Below are 19,466 nucleotides of genomic sequence, written 5' to 3'. Positions count from 1 at the left end.
ATTAATTTTTTGGATTAATCATGTTAAAATATTTGACGCAATTAACGCACATGCCCCGGTCAAACAAATTAAAATGACAGTACAGTGTCATGTCCACTTGTTACTTGTGTTTTTTGGTGTTTTGTCGCCCTCTGCTGGCGCTTGGGTGCGACTGATTTTATGGGTTTCAGCACCAGTAGCATTGTGTAATTACTGACATCAACAATGGCGAGCTACTAGTTTATTTTTTGATTGAAAATTTTACAAATTTTACACACACACAAAAAAAAAAAACGAAAACATTAAGAGGGGTTTTAATATAAAATTCCTATAACTCTTTTAAGAACTACAAATCTTTCTATCCATGGATCGCTTTAACAGAATGTTAATGTTAATGCCATCTTGTTGATTTATTGTTATAATAAACAAATACAGTACTTATGTACAGTATGTTGAATGTTTATATCCGTCTTGTCTTATCCTTCCATTCCAACAATAATTCACAGAAAAATATGGCATATTTTATAGATGGTTTGAATTGCGATTAATTACGATTAATTAATTTTTTAGCTGTGATTAACTCGATTATAAATTTTAATCGTTTGACAGCCCTAAATTAATTATTTCAACAATCTCGCAACTAGCCTTTGTGGCGTTCTCTTTCGACTCTCGGGCTCTTGCGAAATACTGCTGCTGTAAAATTAAACTAGCTTCAAGTTGCTTCAATTTCTCACTACGTATCTTCCCTGTAATCTTGTCGTACATGTCAGCGTGTCTTGTTTGGTAATATCGCCTCACATTGAACTCTTTGAAAACAGCGACTGTCTCTTTGCAAATGACGCAGACACAGTTGTTGCGTATTTTGGAGAATGGTCCAATTTCCACCTATTCTTTAAGCGTCGGCCGTCACAGTCAACTTTCTTATTTTTTTGTTGATTGTCATCATTTTAGAAAATTGGAAGTAAAGGGTCACATGGGGTAATGTTGCTTCGAGTGTTGCTGCCTTTTAGTGGGTAAATGAGGAGCAGCATTTAGTGTGGAAGCTACTTCATATGCTGGTAGCAGTACTGCTGATCAATTTATTAAGTCTGTGTGCGGGCCAGACGTTATTGATTTTATGACAGAGGCTGGGGGCCGGATGAAATTTGACCATGGGCCGCATTTGGCCCCCGGGCCGGACTTTGGACATGTCTGACATATATGAACGATAAATTAAATTAATAAAAATAAATGAATAAATAAGTGGGAGAAAATGGTTGGATGGATGGATAAAAATACTCAATAAAGCAGATTATTATTTGTTAAAATGGGAAATATAAAATAATTACAACTACCTTTCATTCATATTAAATTAATAATGGCACGGTTGTAAATGTAATCAACATGCATTAAGTCTCTTGGAAAAATATTTCCCCACTTTTCAAAATCTGAATGTTTTTGAATGCATGAATGTTTTATTTTAAACATGACAATGGTAGTAAAAGAAAAATGGGAAAAAACAAAAACAACAACAACAACAACAAAAAACAATGTTAACTAGGAAACAAATGAAAATACATATGGCGGAAAACACAGACAAGGCTGAAAAAGCAGTTTCTGCTCTTGGACCCCTCTTTAAAATAAAATGCTGTATTTTAAGCCAAAAGAACTGTTGTGTTTGATAGAACAATGCCATTGCAGATTCATGGCGCATCAATCCCCCTAACTATTTTTAATTTGTCCATTTTACCCTGGAAACCCCCATTTACAGACGTCGCGCAACCACTTTTGTTTCAACCTAGCCATAAAAAGAAGGTATAATAAGGTATAATAAGTAATTATATACTCGCATATTTTAAACTTTTAAACAAATTACGTCACAATGAAAAAATTGGTGTCTGTTAATAAGTCACGGATATCTACCTCATAACTATCGCTTAATTGTATTTTTTTTGTTGTTGTCACATTTTCCCCGATATGTTAGATGATAAATAATCGATCTAAACAAATAAAAAATAATGTTCAACAGGGTAAATATATGAAAAAGAAAATCTCAACCACTCCTTGATGTCTGTGATTTCTGCATCGCGACCCTTGTTATATTGATTGATTTTATTTCAGGCATATATTACCATGTTTCACCCATAAAATCTTCCCAAAATCTGGCTGTGGCCATTCACAGCTGTGTCTTGACCCTCGGTGATACATGCTACATGGAGTTTTTGGAACGAAACAAGGTAAGTACATGATAATATCTCGTTCAAATCATGGCGTCTTTAATTATGCTCTCGTGTGCTCTCACCTCCGGTTAGGGTTTTGCTGTTTAAATTTTCTATTTTTTTTTTTTTTAAATGCTCTCCTGTTCAAAATTGTTCTTCCCTCAGAAAATTGAGATTTTAACCTTTCCAATGATGGATCACACATGCATATCAGACAATTTTGAAATTTGGCCAAATTGGCGGTCTCAGAGCGGAACTTCAAGTCGCCTGGGTGTTTTCCGCCATATATTGATTAAAAACATTTGGAAAAATATAAACATCTTCGAAAAGGAGTCACATTTGCTTATTTATTCCTACACCAACCCCTTCTCCATTTAAGGATCACATAATAACTGTAACAGCAGTAGAATATAAATTAAGTAAATAATGTATTATGTACATGTATTTAACCTTTTCAGGGACAGTGGTTACTACAGTAGACAGCTATTCAAAAGTTGACATTTAAAGAAGTCTTTTTAAGAAATTTATATCTTTAAAGAGCAAGTGACTATTTTGGGTATTTAAATTAACAAAATGTTAGTATTATTTTTAATGATTAATAGTGATTGTATTTTTTTTTAATTTTTAAAAATAATTATTAAAACATTAAGAAATACAGTGCTAGTAAAAACTAATGAAATTACATTGAACTAAAAAAAAAATAGTGATTACAGACCCAAACAACAGTCTAAAGTATACAACAGTCTAGAGTATATGTATACAGTTGTGGTCAAAAGTTTACATACACTTGTGAAGAACATAATGTCATGGCTCTCTTGAGTTTCCAGTTATTTCTACAACTCTGATTTTTCTCCGATAGAGTGATTGGAAAAGATACTTCTTTGTCACAAAAAACATTCATGAAGTTTGGTTCTTTTATGACTTTATTATGGGTTAACAGAAAAAGTGATCAAATCTGCTGGGTCAAAAATATACATACATGGATCTGAAAAAGCGAATCATTGACTTGAACAAGTCAGGAAAGTCACTTGGAGCCATTTCAAAGCAGCTGCAGGTCCCAAGAGCAACAGTGCAAACAATTGTTTGTAAGTATAAAGTGCATGGCACTGTTGTCACTGCCACGATCAGGAAGAAAACGCAAGCTATCACCTGCTGCTGAGAGAAAATTGGTCAGGAGATTGGTCAAGTGATTCAACCGAGAATCACCAAAAAGCAGATCTGCCAAGAATTAGAAGCTGCTGGAACACAGGTGTCAGTGTCCACAGTCAAGCGTGTTTTGCATCTCCATGGACTGAGAGGCTGCCGTGCAAGAAGGAAGCCCTTGCTCCAAAAGCGGCACCTTAAGGCTCGACTGAAGTTTGCTGCTGATCACATGGACAAAGATAAGACCTTCTGGAGGAAAGTTCTGTGGTCAGACGAAACAAAAATCGAGCTGTTTGGCCACAATGCCCAGCAATATGATTGGAGGAGAAAAGGTGAGGCCTTTAACCCCAAGTACACCGTGCCTACCGTCAAGCACGGTGGTGGTAGTATTATGCTGTGGGGCTGTTTTGCTGCCAATGGAACTGGTGCTTTACAGAGAGTAAATGGGATAATGAAGGAGGATTACCTTCAAATTCTTCAAGATAACCTAACGTCATCAGCCCGAAGATTGGGTCTTGGGTGCAGTTGGGTGTTCCAACAGGACAATGACCCCAAACACACATCAAAAGTGGTAATGGAATGGCTAAATCAGGCTAGAATTAAGGTTTTCGAATGGCCTTCCCAAAGTCCTGGCTTAAACCCCATTGAGAACTAGTGGACAATGCTGAAGAAACAAGTCCATGTCAGAAACTCATTGCATGCCATTGCTGGCAGTGGACATCCAATTCATTTATCCAGGAAGACTTGTGAATGTTCATTCTTCCAGGAAGACTTGTGAATGTTCATTTTTCAGTGCCATTGATGCTAAGGCACTGAAAGACAAATGGTGATTTCTGTACAGTATTGTACTGTACTGTATTCTAATTTTCGAGATTCTGGTTTCATTTTTTTTCCCTCATGAGTTGGAAGCCCAAATTATGTAAAAATAGACAATACTTGAAATCACTTAAATTGTGGTCTCTGAATCTGTAAGCATGGAATTTAAGGCAATATTGTCAAGACATTTTTGTTGCGGGCCACATCTTAGTTATGGTTTATCTGGAGGGGTGCTTTGTCTGTGAACCCATATAAATGTAGAATAGCCTCAAATTATTACACGTGAAAACAAACTGATGAGCTTAGCTTTGAAATCAGACGCCAGATATTAAATATATATTTAAACATCGCCCAGTGCTCCTTAATAAAAATGTTTCAATTTTAGTATTCCCTCGCCACATAAAATAATTCGGTAGCCAGATCCGCCTTGGATTTGCCTGCCACGACAAGGTGGATTTTAAGGGCTGTGAGGAGCATCAGTTTTTTGAATACTTCAAGATTTTACATTTTCTCATGTACTCAATCATAGTTAAAATTGTCATGCTTTGTAATCCATAGGACTAAATGACAAAGTACTTGTAAACATTAAATAGTTTAAAAACATTTATTGAAACAAAAATAAGTAAAATATAATTGTCAGGGGAAAACATAAATATACAATAAATTATTAAGTAGAAACATTTCAACACAATGTACATTTCTGCTGATGAAAAATATATATCCAAATGTGTCGATTGATGTGCAGAAACAACAACAAAAATCATAGATAGCATATCCAATTCGCTGTTCAGATGGTCAGTAATATCAAAGATGCCTCCTTTTTGCATTTTTTAAGTTTCAACTCTGATCTTGTTCTTTGTTCACTATACACACATACCCCTGAGAAAACATCCACTCGAGCATACATTCACTCAGTGGTTTACTTAAATGCCAATCAGCAGTTTATCAACGAAACATGAAGAGGAGACTAATCCTACCAGTCAGCATACTATTGTACCTGTGTTAAAGAAATCTCTACATAAAGCCATTGATTTGATACAGCTGTCACAAAAAAGGCAAATTTGTCACATGGAATACGAATATTTACACTGACCAAAGTAATGACATTCAGTAGAAGAATTTAAACGTCCATCATGAAGGTGCAGTCAGAACAAATTACAGAACAGTGGCAAGTGAGTCCATTCGTGGAGGTTTGATTTATCAGTTTCCCACTTTCTTAAACTTGTACAGTAGAATTTTTTTTAAAATCACAAATCCCATAGACCCATGCAACAGCAGCAATCATGTTCCAATCTTACAATACGGCAATCAAACACTGAAAGAAAATGCCCATGATTCATTCCCAGTGAGTAAAATTGCAAATGAATATCTTGATATGAAAGTGAAGATACAAATAAATAGAAAAGGATGTATAAATGAACCACACTTGGTTGCATAAAAAAAGTACCATAACACCAGCCCTTAAAAGTCCAAAAAGATCCACATTTTTAGATTATACATTCGGAGTTTTATGAAGACACAGAAAAAGGACATCTCAAACTATATTAGACAGAATTCAATTTTTGTTCATTTCAAATAGAGTTACCATATACATTAGGCTTGTATGTCTTATTCTGCTTCTCAAACATCAATAAAAATACATTTCTCAATAAAATAACTGCTTTGCATCAGTATTGTCCATGTTGCCTTTATATCAATATGTTTGTACCTCAGGTGGTAGGTCCATTAACCAAATATCAAAAAGTTTGGGCACATCAGGTCAACTGGCAAAATTTCCGGACTCTTATTTTAAATTTCTGCAAGCAATAATCCCAACTATTGTGATGAAGTATACATAACACATGATTTTTACACTGATGTCAAAATATCTCACATTGCCAAATTAAAAATGGCATTTAAGAGCAACTTTGGCACTTCTAATGCCACCGAAAAGCTTTGCAACACTGCTCATACTTGACAAACATTGAGTATGGAAGCTACATGTGTATTGTGACATAAAGTCGAAGCAAAATATGCACAATGCTGTTACATTTTTGTTTGACTTTGAGAATACAGTCATCCGTGAACTTCGGAATGAACTTTAGATATTGCAGCCAAAAGCTTACTGTGCTTTCTTCTCTCTTTTTAAGAGCAATACTGAAGCCAAAAAAAAACAAAAAAAAAAACATACTGTCCTTGTACAATGCAAAGAATTAGCGGCATGAAACGGACAAAGTCCAAACAGTTCCATTGCTAACTGTTTGCAGATACAGTATAAAATATTTCACCATATTGTTGGCAACAACGACTAGAAACATTTACTGTCTGCAACAGGTATTATTTACAGAGAAGCAGATCCATATTGGGAGAAGCATTGGTTTAAAATATAAGAGCATTGACAATATTAGATAGCCCTTATTTAAAGCATCTATGTGGATTAAAAATAACTTTCAGTGTTGCATCAGGGTTGCTTCCAACATTTCAAAGCAGTGAGATGATGAAATACAGAATGCACAACCATTGCACATTTAGGGATTCATCCATGAGGGGATTACTATGATTTGAGCAAAGTGTTAAAAAACAAAAACAAAACTTGTTTTAACCTTGCTTGGGGGCAACAGGTCGAAGTCACTAACATCTGAAAATATTCGTCCTGAATGTATTTTTATAACCAAGCAGTCTCTAAATCAACAAATCATTTTGCCACTGTGATGACTTCAGTTTCATCTTTAAATTCCAATATACTGTATTAATAATCACACTTCAGGTCAGTAGCAAAATGGTTTGGCGAGTGAGCAGCAGCAAAGCAAAAGCCATTTCGCAAAATTACGGATAACAATTCTTACCACTGTCAGTAACCCACAAATGGTTCAAGAAAACTGTTCAGAAAGCCAATAGATTTAGTCAGTATGCACAGTTCTTCATGAGATTCAATAAACAATTTGCAAGCTCCTAAAATGATTTACTAACAGCCAGGCGTCTTAACTCGAAAGACTGGGTGTCCCAAAAGGTAACTGTTCTTTAACTTGGTTTTATTTCGTTCCAAAGTATTCAGACTGATGTGAGCCCATCAGTATTTGACATCCTATGGAATTTGTCATTCACTTTCACGCCAATTGACAACTGAGCAGTGCCGAATATAGTTCCGCGCCAGTATAAAAGTTAAATGGCAATCATGTGTTAATTTTTCCAAGCAAAATATTTTCACACTTGCAGTACAAAAATCTCACTGCCCAAGATGTCAATTGTTAATCATCTTAAGTCCGTCAACAAAAGGCCTATAACAAAGTAGGAAAAAGGATATTTATTGCTACAGTAGGGACACGCTCCCTCTATGTTCAATAGGATCAAGTAAAAAATAATCCAGTGTATTTTTTTTTTAGGCTTTGTTCTATTATTGAAAAATGCCAAATAACATTTGTGGTGACAAGATCAACTGTGGAAGACAAGGTAATTCCAGTTTCTTCCTGGTCAGATTTGATAGAGACCCCCACATCTATTCTTAAGTGACTAGACCAGCACTGTGTGACCAGGAAAAGTATTTTTGTAATTTACTGCGGTCTGCGACTTAATGCCTTAACAAAAATACAAGTGCCACTAAAAGCACAAATGTGTCACAAAACTGAAATTGAGCAATATGACATAAGGGACCGAAACATCAACTGTTGTTTCTAGAATTACCATTTAAGAGTAGGAAAAAATAAAAGAAAAAAATGGCACTTCAGTGGCGTATCTTTCCAAGTGTCCAATTTGGCATTGGGCTCTATCATAGTGTGATTCTTAATACAGCAGCTGGAGGTAATCATCATAAATAACATTTAAGTTGTCTATATGAAAACTGAACACACTTGTTCCAAGGTTTTAACCATAGGCCCTGTGTGTATGGAACTCACCAAACTAATTGAACATGGTTTGAAGACCTCCACCAAGCTTTACTGAAACTTTAGGTTAAAATTATTTCAATGACGACCCTAAGCGCACAAGTGACAACTGCACGGTTTCATTAAAATGTGTGCTTGAGTGTTTTAAGTTTTTGAGCTACGGTAGTATACAATCATCAACGCCAGTGACAAGCGGATTTAGGCGAGTGCTTCAGTTAATGTGCAAACATACTCTTCTCTTTGATAGTTCCTGTATGGAAAGTCTTAGTTAATGGAAGGGTTAGGGATGCTAGGAAATGCACACATTTTGATGAGCGGAGCCATTTTCAGGACAGGCCTTGGCTTCAGTAGTAGTGGTTGGTTTGGGGGGCCAGTCTGGGTCCACGCTGAGCTCCTGGGCCAGATGCATGTAGCGAGCTTTGTGGTTCACTTTGCTTGGGCAGGACAGACATTTTTCTGCTGTCAGCTCAATCCCATTCTGAAATGTCCACAATCCCACACATGAATAAAATAGTTATTTCAGAAAGTATAATCAAACAGTAGGACTTGGCTAATGTCTCCCAATGTGGAGTATTTCCTAAAATATGAATCACAGGAGACAAAGGCATACTCATTTGCATGCAACATGAAACTAAGAAATGTGCTACTCTTTATACAAATATTGCCCAAAGCAGAAATGTACTGTTTAAAATAAACCTTTAATATCCTGGTGCATGTCAAAGCATTTAGGTACAACTTCATTTGTTTCAGCACTTCAATTCAAAAAGGGGTACTCAAGATTAAACTATTAAATTCTTCTAATTGTGTTAAGTTTACCTTGCATTTTCAAAAGATCCAAATTTAATCTCTCAACAAATTAGGTTACATATTAATCAATAATCTAAAAATAGAAAGGATTTTTTTTTTTTTTTTTTTTTTTTTGGGACGTACTGTGGTACCTTTACATACGAAGTTAATTCGTTCCAGGACCTTGTTTGTAAGTCGAAATAGTCGTATGTCGGGCAGGGTTTTCCCATAAGAATACATTACAATTCCATCAATTCGTTCCACAGCCCGAAAACCTACACTAAGTTCATAATAAATACTGATGTTACTATAGCAAATATCAATTACAAAGAGCAAAACATAAATTATGAATGTGAATAATAATAATTGTAATAATACCTGTAACAATCTAACAAACCAGGTTCTAATGTGGCGAATGTGTTTGCGTGGTGTACCTGAACACATCGCGTGGCTGACTTGATGGAGTGAGCCTTTTTACTTTCATTTTGTTTACCGTATTTTTCGGACTATAAATCGAGTTTTTTTTTCATATTTTGGCTGGGGGTGCGACTTATACTCAGGAGCGACTTATGTGTGAAATTATTAACACATTATGATATCATTTCACATGTTATTTTGGTGTTTTGGAGAGACACTGATGGTTTGGTAAACTTGTTAGCATGTTCTTTATGCTTTTTTTTAATCTGAATAACTCTTAACAGCTATGGCCACGTTCGCGTTCTGCCTTTGGCAATGTGTGTTCAATTGTATTATTGACTTTTTTATATTGAAATGCATGCTTTTAGTTTGTGGCGCTTTCACGCCCACGTGGGGGCGCATTCGCACTTGTTTACGTGAAGAAGAGCTCTCACACCAGAAGAAGACGGAAGGCTACGTAGCTCCGAGTGAGTGGGTGAGTTAACGAGAGAGAAAATCGGCTGCGAACCAACGTTCATTGTTTATGCTTGTAGGAATATCTCTACAGAGGCAACACCTGTGTGTATCATCTTTTCTGTTGTTGTGTGTTTTCCACCCGCGATCAGACACTTAGAGCCAGTTGTGTGGTTGTTTGAACATTTGCTAGCAAACGCGTGCTAACCGTTTATGTCAATCCTGTAATAGCACCTAATGATCATTTATTTACGTTGATGCAAACCTGTTTGGTATCGAGGACAAAATTGATTCAGCAAATTATACGGGCGTCCAGACGTCCAACTTCGTCATTTGGGAGTTTACCTCGCTGTATAGCCAGGACTGAGCCGTAGCGTCCTGGTGAGGACAGTATATTCGCATTTCGTTGTTCATGCACTGTACATTTATTCAGCATGTTGTTCTCTATTGTATTTTTATATCAAATTGCCTTTCAAGATGACATATATGTTCTATGTGTTGGATTTTATCAAGTAAATTTCCCCCAAAAATGTGACTTATACTCAGGTGCGACTTATATATGTCTTTTTCCTCTTCGTTGGGCATTTTATGGCTGGTGCAACTTATACTCAGGTGCGACTTGTAGTCCGAAAAATACGGTACTTGCTGCGGGGGACACTACGCGTGTTGTGTTGCACAAGTTGATGGAATAAATGATAAATCTGACGAAGCTGGCGATTTCTTTGGCGATGTTACCACAATAATAATTGCCACCTTAACTTATAAAGACTGGCAAAGGGAGGAGGACCGTCGAGATAGACCGTCTAAAGCTGTATTGTTGAGCCATATCACTGATGCGCACCCCACGCTCTTATTTTACTATCCATCATATTCATATTCATGTCAATGGTAAGCATCACCTTTTTCCTTTTTTTTTTTCACCACCTGCACTAACATTGTTGGAACGCATGTTGATTTCTCTCACAAGAAAAAATGCCGCCGTGCGTCTGTCTTGCGGGAAAAGAAACAAACTGCGGTGCTGTCAGAGGTCATCGCATTTAGAGCATGTTGTCGGATGTAGAAACACATGCCGAGTCAAATTTTACGTTGGATGACGAAAAGATTGTGTGTCGAAGTGATCGTATCACTACACACACACATGTACCACTGTATCTCTATATTTTTAATTTCACTTTTTGTATTGTACTGAAAAAAATGAACTTTTCTATTATATCACACTTTATTGAAATGCACCAGTGCATAATGGTAAATGGTAAGTATACTGATGTGCAATGCATTTGTAGGTTGATGACATTTGAGGGTCACATGGCTGTTGCTCATTCATATTACACCCAACAGAAATGATATGCTGTTTGACAAACAATCAACAATAGTAAATTCCTCCATCTTCTTTCATCATTTGAAGACCTATAAAAGTCACCAACCTGAACTGTATTGCTCTTCAATCAGTAACATATGATTTGGTAAATTGTATTTTTAGTAGACAGAAGCCATAAGGAAACAGACTGGGAATCATTTACCTTTCTGAACTTCAAATAAATACATTTAAAACGCTTTGGGCAATAAGAGTTGTACTGTTTCAATACAACAGATTTGCATGCAGTTCCCCAAAATTGAGCATGACATTAAAGAAACTTGCTGTGAAAGCTTTTTCGTCCAACAAAACCCTTCAACTTAAAAAAAAAGCATATGGAGTAACAGATAAAGAATTTTCACAGCAGATCTTCAAATCTTAAGTAAATGAGTTGTTTATATACTGTGTACCTAGACATTTTACATTGATTATCTTTCTTCAAAAATATTTCACCGAAGGTGGAGGAATTCGTAACTGACTGGTAAAGATAAATAGATGAGCACTGATAAGAAGTAGGAGTGAGGAGGCAAATGCAGTAAGTAGAGCTTTTAGGCCAGCAAGTTGCAAAGGGAGGTGTAGCAGACTGAGGAAGGCGGTGGGGTATGCAATCGTAAGTCCCGGAGGAAAAAGCCTTGGTCACTTAAACAACTAAGTTATCACTATTGATCATGATGTGCCAAAATAAAAGGGGGAGGGAACACCACACAAACGGAAAATGAAAGGGCTAGAATAAGAGGTCATTTATTCCCAACCTGTGGTGGTGAGGCAGCAGGCGCGATGCCCTGCTTGTCTCTGCTGAACACAAACTTCCATAAGATGAAGTCAGTGATGAAGGTCTGTGGCGCAGTGGGTAGGGGACAGAATTACAAAAAGGCTAATTTGATTTCTTTTTTTGAATTTTGTTTTCTTCAGGGCCTCATATTTTTGTTTTCTCAGTTTTTTTTTTTTACAATTACTGCCATGTCATCATTAGGAAAAGAACACAGGAGGAAAATGCATGGGTGTATTATCTCACAAACAATGACAATTAGCACAATTCTTGATTAAAAGTCCAACGATTTTGTCTGATTTTACTCAAAATTTGATTGCAGTTAGCAAAACAGCACCATCTAGGATGTGTGCCAAGCATGGCGTGGATGCAAAAGCAGCCAAGTGTTAGGAAGCTCAGTCAAGACTGCTCCACTGCGTGAAGCAAGAATGCATCGACTAGCCATTGTCATACACTTTAACGTCAATAAATAATTCTTTCATCAAAACAACATTTTTCTGATACATATGAGTAGGAGCCGAAGAACAAAGAGCATTTTATAACTTTTAAAGCAATCCTGCTGTCAAGGGAACGAGACGAAGATGAGGACACTGCATGAAAAACAAAAACTTCATGGAGAAAATCAACAACAACCAGTTTTTACCATATTTTTCTTACCTCTACCACAACAGACACGACAGCATTGACCACAATAATAAGGAGGAGTTTCAGTCTCCAATCTAGTGGAATGCAAACAATCTGTAGAGAACAGTAAAAATGTTCAAACAAGAAACTCCATTTATCAGTGTCCTCTGAAATCTTTAATGCTTTCACCTGGAGGAATTCATCAATGGGTTCAGCAGGGTAGAACATGTTGGTCAGGAGGAAAATGTACAAAATCACAGCAGTCGTGACAAAAGGCCCTGGCAGGAGCACATAAACACACATTAGGAAAATTTCAACGTATTTTAAATTTGCTATTGTTAAGAAGGCATGATCATACAATTCTTGTAACTTGGTTGCCTAAAAGGTTTGCCCTTTGAGAAGACAATCGCAACAATAAGGTATTGGAAGCAGGACACATAGAAAAGGCTGGTGTTTTGATAGTTCTGGATGTTGCGGTCATCCATTTCAGTGTCGTTGAGGCCAGACATATTTCTGTGTGACGACATATTACAGGCACTGGGGGGGAAAAAAGGAACAACACTTAGCATGAAAAACATTTTCATAACCATTTTGTACATTTTTGATAAGTAATGATTTTCCAGCTCAAAGTTACACACATTAATCTGTTTCAAAATATGTTGTATATTTTTCGAACAGTAAGGGACACTGAAAATCCTTTATTTTTTCCCAAAAATCTACAATGAACCTTATGATCCAGTGCACCCGATGTATGATTTCTGGTTGTTATTAATGACATCAATGCTATTTTGTTGGCGCATAACTATATTAAACCGCTCCAGAAAAGTGATCAAGACACACATTCATTCATTCATCAAACCCCTAAACAAAATGATAAAACAAATAATAAATAAATAAAACAATAATGAGAATACTAAACGATAAAGAAAACAAATGAGAACTACTGTGCAATGATTCCCCAATGCGTGTATATTATAACCAGGTACGCCTTATGTATGAAAATATAAACTCGTTCATTGAGCACAGCTCCAGACTGTGACAAGATAGTCGCATTTGCGACTAAAATTAGAGCCAGTACAAGTATTTTTTTTTTTTTATCTACTCGCAAATGCGTGACCAGTATCATTTCGAGTGTTTTTTTTTTCTGACAAACTCCTTCACGGTTAAATCCACTAGATGGTGACAATGTACTGAGCTGGTCTAACAAGGGAAAATACAAAAGAGGAAAAAGAAGGTTGAGGTAGCGATGTGTGGGAAAACTTGACATCGCGAAAGGGACAATAAATGACTACTTTCTTGCCAACAAACCCGCCGGCACTATTTCAAACGAAGCCGACGGGGGGAATAATAATATTATTATATAATAAATTTCCGGTCTTTTCTGAGCACCAACAACTTCCCATCCTGCTTTTTTATTTATGTCCCGGAAATCCTGCCGCAAGCCAAGTTATGTGCTGGTTGCACACTGCTAAAATAATACGCTCCTCCTTGCTGACAAAGTCTGGATGTCAATTTTCTATTAGCCAGTGTCCTTGTAGGTGATTTGCCGATTGGTTGTCATGTCGGCGACAGAAATAATGTCTAATTCTAATTTCGAAGCAGTATACTCGTTGATGTCAAACCTGATAGAGAAAATATAGATTCATAACTTTGTAGTTTTATGCAATTATTATGAAAGTATCAGTTAAACAGTGAAAATTTGAGGAAAACTTTGCATGTCGATTAACAGTGTGCGCCCCTGAATTTTAAGTTCGGGGCCACTGTGCTCCTAGAAAAAATTTAGTCTGGGGCCCTGTAAAGGGGGCGGGGGGGCATCATAATCCAGTCTGCTTTATAGTCTGAAAAGTACAGTATTTAGTTCCTCCATCATAGTTTAAAGCGGTGTTAAAGAGAATCTCAGACTAAAAGACTTGCAGGCTCTAATAAGCCACAATTGTTCTTTTAGTAAAAAATGTTATTAGAAACACATAAAATATTGCCACTGATTTAAAAATCTTTAGTATTTAGTACATGTTTTGACTTATGGAGAGCGCCATGTTTTATGAGTGCAATGGACGCTCGGGGTGATGACATAGTTGGTCACTAGACGAACACTAACAGTCTTCTACAATTCCTTCTACGTGGCGAGACGTCCAACACAAGCGCACATGGGTTAAATGCGACGAGTACTTATATTTGTGTTTTTATAGAGTCTTATTACCTTCTCATTGCCTCAAAATACTTTTTGCATGTAATTCCCTCACATAAACTTAAGCCCAGTCTGCAGCTTAAGCATTGTGATTTCCTGTGGTAGCTTTAAAGCAGATTGTTGATCTGTTGACCACATTAGTCATGTAGCATTCAAGTATTTTTTGAAGGCATCTTTAGTATGTTCTGTCTGTATATATCTACACAAAACAAGCTGAAATTGCACGGTAGTACTTTGGGTGTCAAATTCACCTCTTGTAGGACCTTTCGCCGGTGTAGCACATTTTGGCAGAACACCTTTTTTTTCCCTACCCAAGTCTTGTGTCATCCCGTCTTTCCTTTTCATTTTGATTTTGCTGCTCATTTTGTGAAATATCGACAACGCTGTCATGCTCATTCCTCTTGGGTTCAAATTGAAAGGGGTTAAACAGATGACATGTTTATGTCGCTAGAGTCATACTCTGGAAGCCCGGCAGCGTAACTATGTGACGTTACTGCCCTGCAACTAGGGTTGGGCATCGAGCATCGATGGGACCCGGTTCTAACACTCCGATAGTCCCTGAACCGTTCAAATTTTTAAATGTTTCGATGCCCTGACCGCCGAGAGGAAAAAAATTGCTGCCAAAAACCACGAAGAAGAAGCCACAAGAAGCGCGTGTTTGTGCACTGCAACTTTATTACAACCATGGACACGGTGTGCCGGCGCTCAAAAGTTTGGCTCAACTTTACAAAAAAAAAAAAAAGACCAGCTACCTCAGTGCAACATTTGCAACACAACTATAACATGCAAAGGTGGCTGCACGACCAGTATGATTAAACACCTCCGGCTTCATGGGATACAAATGCCGAGTAGCATAGCTGAGTGCCGCGCCGGTCCCCTAACCAGTCAGAAAGGTAAGTAAAACACTATATTACGTCTGTCTTCGGCTGTTCCCGCGATCTGACCCCAGACTAAGCGGTGGGTGGGTGGATGGGATGGATAGATAGATGGGATAGAAAATGCGAGAATACGTCGCATTATTACGTCGGGCTACGGTTGATATCATGTATACAGAACTACAGTGCCTTGCAAAAGTATTCGGCCCCCTTGAACCTTGCAACCTTTCGCCATATTTCAGGCTTCAAACATAAAGATATAAAATTTTAATTTTTTGCCAAGAATCAACAACAAGTGGGACACAATCGTGAAGTGGAACAACATTTATTGGATAATTTAAACTTTTTTAACAAATAAAAAACTGAAAAGTGGGGCGTGCAATATTATTCGGCCCCCTTGCGTTAATACTTTGTAGCGCCACCTTTTGCTCCAATTACAGCTGCAAGTCGCTTGGGCTATGTTTCTATCAGTTTTGCACATCGAGAGACTGACATTCTTGCCCATTCTTCCTTGCAAAACAGCTCGAGCTCAGTGAGGTTGTATGGAGAGTGTTTGTGAACAGCAGTCTTCAGCTCTTTCCACAGATTCTCGACTGGATTCAGGTCTGGACTTTGACTTGGCCATTCTAACACCTGGATACGTTTATTTTTGAACCATTCCATTGTAGATTTGGCTTTATGTTTTGGATCATTGTCCTGTTGGAAGATAAATCTCCGTCCCAGTCTCAGGTCTTGTGCAGATACCAACAGGTTTTCTTTCAGAATGTTCCTGTATTTGGCTGCATCCATCTTCCCGTCAATTTTAACCATCTTCCCTGTCCCTGCTGAAGAAAAGCAGGCCCAAACCATGATGCTGCCACCAACATGTTTGACAGTGGGGATGGTGTGTTCAGGGTGATGAGCTGTGTTGCTTTTACGCCAAACATATCGTTTTGCATTGTGGCCAAAAAGTTCAATTTTGGTTTCATCTGACCAGAGCACCTTCTTCCACATGTTTGGTGTGTCTCCCAGGTGGCTTGTGGCAAACTTTAAACGAGACTTTTTATGGATATCTTTGATAAATGGCTTTCTTCTTGCCACTCTTCCATAAAGGCCAGATTTGTGCAGTGTACGACTGATTGTTGTCCTATGGACAGACTCTCCCACCTCAGCTGTAGATCTCTGCAGTTCATCCAGAGTGATCATGGGCCTCTTGGCTGCATCTCTGATCAGTTTTCTCCTTGTTTGAGAAGAAAGTTTGGAAGGACGGCCGGGTCTTGGTAGATTTGCAGTGGTCTGATGCTCCTTCCATTTCAATATGATGGCTTGCACAGTGCTCCTTGAGATGTTTAAAGCTTGGGAAATCTTTTTGTATCCAAATCCGGCTTTAAACTTCTCCACAACAGTATCTCGGACCTGCCTGGTGTGTTCCTTGGTTTTCATAATGCTCTCTGCACTTTAAACAGAATCCTGAGACTATCACAGAGCAGGTGCATTTATACGGAGACTTGATTACACACCGGTGGATTCTATTTATCATCATCGGTCATTTAGGACAACATTGGATCATTCAGAGATCCTCACTGAACTTCTGGAGTGAGTTTGCTGCACTGAAAGTAAAGGGGCCGAATAATATTGCACGCCCCACTTTTCAGTTTTTTATTTGTTAAAAAAGTTTAAATTATCCAATAAATGTTGTTCCACTTCACGATTGTGTCCCACTTGTTGTTGATTCTTGAAAAAAAATTAAATTTCATATCTTTATGTTTGAAGCCTGAAATGTAGCGAAAGGTTGCAAGATTCAAGGGGGCCGAATACTTTTGCAAGGCACTGTAGATGCGAAATAACAGTCGGCAGCAGTAGCACATGTATGGAAAACTAGATGTGAAATGACAGACTCGCTGGCGTTAGCAAACAGCGGCCATCTTAAATCAGTAGATGCCTCCGTTAAAATTAACAGTATTAAAAGATCTTCAAATTATAATCAATAGAAGAATTTATACTAATGCTTCGTCGTAGCTCCCACCTAAGGTACATAGTGCACTCCTGTGGAATGAAACCATCACATTCAAGTTCAAAGACTGATATTTATATACAAGTAAAAATAGCCCTGTGAGAAGTTCATATAATTAATAAATTTCATAATAATTGTATTAATAAAAAGTTTAATAAATAAAAATAAAATAATAATTTAAAATTCATATAATTTAAAAAATCATGCAGAAGACATTAATATAAACTAATACATTTTTAACTCTAAATTTTGGGAGCCTGCCTCTTTTTTTCCGGGATTTTTTGACCTTGCCTCTTAAAAGAATCGAAATAAAGGATCGTTCAGAACCGGAATCAAAACATGGAATCGGAATCGTTCAATTTCAAACGATGCCCAACACTACCTGCGACGTCAAAAATAATGGCGACCTACTAGTTAAACTAATTTTACAAATTTTATAAAAACCAAACATCAAGAGGGTTTTTCCATATCAAATTATTTCAACTCATAATAACATTTATCTTTTAAGAACTGCAAGTCTTCTGATCCGTGGATCCCTTTAAAATTCATATTTCTCCTAATTGTTTGTGAAAAGTGATGCCATGTTCTTACTCTGAAAGAGGTGTCCAGACTGTGTACCAGGGCTGGTGTTGGACCCAAATAAATGCAAGAATCTGGAAACCAAAACAGATGAGGATCTGGCTCAACACAGAGAAGAGCAAAGGCGCGGAGATCAGGCCTGATGGAGGAGGTTGTGCAACTAGCTCTTTCCATGCTGGGTTCAGACTCACTAAAAAGGGAGAAATCATTCAGCAATAAATACCACTTCTTTTCTAAGATACTTAACCTTTTTCCCAAACTTACTAGTGAAAACAATGACGAGGATGATGGCTATGTCGATGAAGAGGAACTGGAAATCCCCGAGGTTACTCAAAATCTAAGGGGAAAGGGAGCATGTGATTTGAATGAAGTAACTGACTGATTTTCCGATAAGGTGGAAAGGCATTACGTACAGAGTAGAGGAGAGTGACACTAATGTACTGGATAATGCTGTAAAGGGCCATGAACTTGAACACACAAAAGGATGTGATGAGAGCAGCACGACCCTCCCTGTAAAAAGCCAAAAAGAATTAATTTTGCCATCTCAGACAAAAAAGCGGAAAAAAGCTTTTCAAAGTACACAAATGAAGTTAAAACATACCTAATGAGACTTGGGACACAAGAAATGTTCGGCGTTCTGGAAGTGAATGGAGAAGCTACAGAGGCCTCAAGCTCTGACAATGAGATTCCACTATGAGCCCTTTTTAAAGCCTGAACAGAATGGGAAAATGTGAATTTAGTAAAATGTTTACTATTGTCACTCTTGCATTCGCTGACTAAAAGGTCTGTAACATACCCCACAATCATTTGCTCCATCTCCACACATCCCCACAAAGTAGCTGTAAGAAAATGGCATTGGAATAATGACTTGGGTTTCAAAATGTTTCATTTTACATTGTGAGACAGCTTTTTAGTTTTATTATCCTTTTTGTAAAAATATAAACTCACTCTACATCTTGTAGTGCCTCAACGAGTTGGGTTTTCTGATCTGGGGCCATTCTAGCAAACACAGTGCCATGTAACACCAACTATAAGATAAACATAAAAGAGTATTAGCAGTTGATTTTCTTCAACAAGTCTCATTGGTAAGGAAGGCCTTATACCTTTGGAAGCATGTCTGGGAAATGCTCCAAGATGACTGCAAATGACTTTCCGTTCATGGCAAAATGGTACCGCTCTTGTTCTTTGGGCTTCTCATCATGACAGCTCTTCCCAAGGCTAATGTTTACATCCTTAAAAAAAATAGTAATGAAATGCTGAATAAATTTAGCAGCTTTATTGGATTATAGTAAAATCAAACTGTTTAACATTTTATGGTCCCTTAGCACTGATATTTGTAAAACAAATTTAAGAGACTAGAGGTGGGGCACCATGGCGTGCGCCTGGCTGTGCCTGCACCAATTGGAGTTTGCCCAACCAGTCTACTTGCGTT

General features: G+C 37.5%; 1 protein-coding gene across 5 annotated transcripts in view; it reads right to left on the bottom strand.

The window, feature by feature from the left end:
• Nucleotides 1–4,740: 4,740 nt before the first annotated feature.
• Nucleotides 4,741–19,466, bottom strand: part of atp13a3 (ATPase 13A3) — a 59,768-nt gene continuing 45,042 nt past the window's right edge. For 2 of the 5 annotated variants that reach the window (XM_057840433.1, XM_057840432.1), the window contains 12 exons: nt 19,138–19,266; nt 18,983–19,062; nt 18,831–18,873; nt 18,636–18,745; nt 18,448–18,544; nt 18,299–18,371; nt 18,047–18,224; nt 12,758–12,936; nt 12,589–12,677; nt 12,433–12,513; nt 11,759–11,842; nt 4,741–8,474 (listed from right to left, as the gene is read on the bottom strand). In XM_057840433.1, coding sequence (XP_057696416.1) covers nt 8,286–8,474; nt 11,759–11,842; nt 12,433–12,513; nt 12,589–12,677; nt 12,758–12,936; nt 18,047–18,224; nt 18,299–18,371; nt 18,448–18,544; nt 18,636–18,745; nt 18,831–18,873; nt 18,983–19,062; nt 19,138–19,266 — 1,332 coding nt within the window. In that variant the 3' untranslated portion in view covers nt 4,741–8,285. Of the gene's footprint in view, nt 8,475–10,549; nt 12,366–12,432; nt 12,514–12,588; nt 12,678–12,757; nt 12,937–18,046; nt 18,225–18,298; nt 18,372–18,447; nt 18,545–18,635; nt 18,746–18,830; nt 18,874–18,982; nt 19,063–19,137; nt 19,267–19,466 lie in introns of those variants that run through there. The other 3 variants (XR_009063790.1, XM_057840434.1, XM_057840435.1) reach the window with 3 other exon arrangements.

The sequence above is a fragment of the Corythoichthys intestinalis genome, chromosome 7, assembly GCF_030265065.1.
Source record: "Corythoichthys intestinalis isolate RoL2023-P3 chromosome 7, ASM3026506v1, whole genome shotgun sequence".
NCBI classification, from domain to species: Eukaryota; Metazoa; Chordata; class Actinopteri; order Syngnathiformes; family Syngnathidae; genus Corythoichthys; species Corythoichthys intestinalis.
The sequence above is the reverse complement of the archived record's forward strand: the minus strand, read 5'-3'. Positions and strand labels throughout refer to the sequence as shown.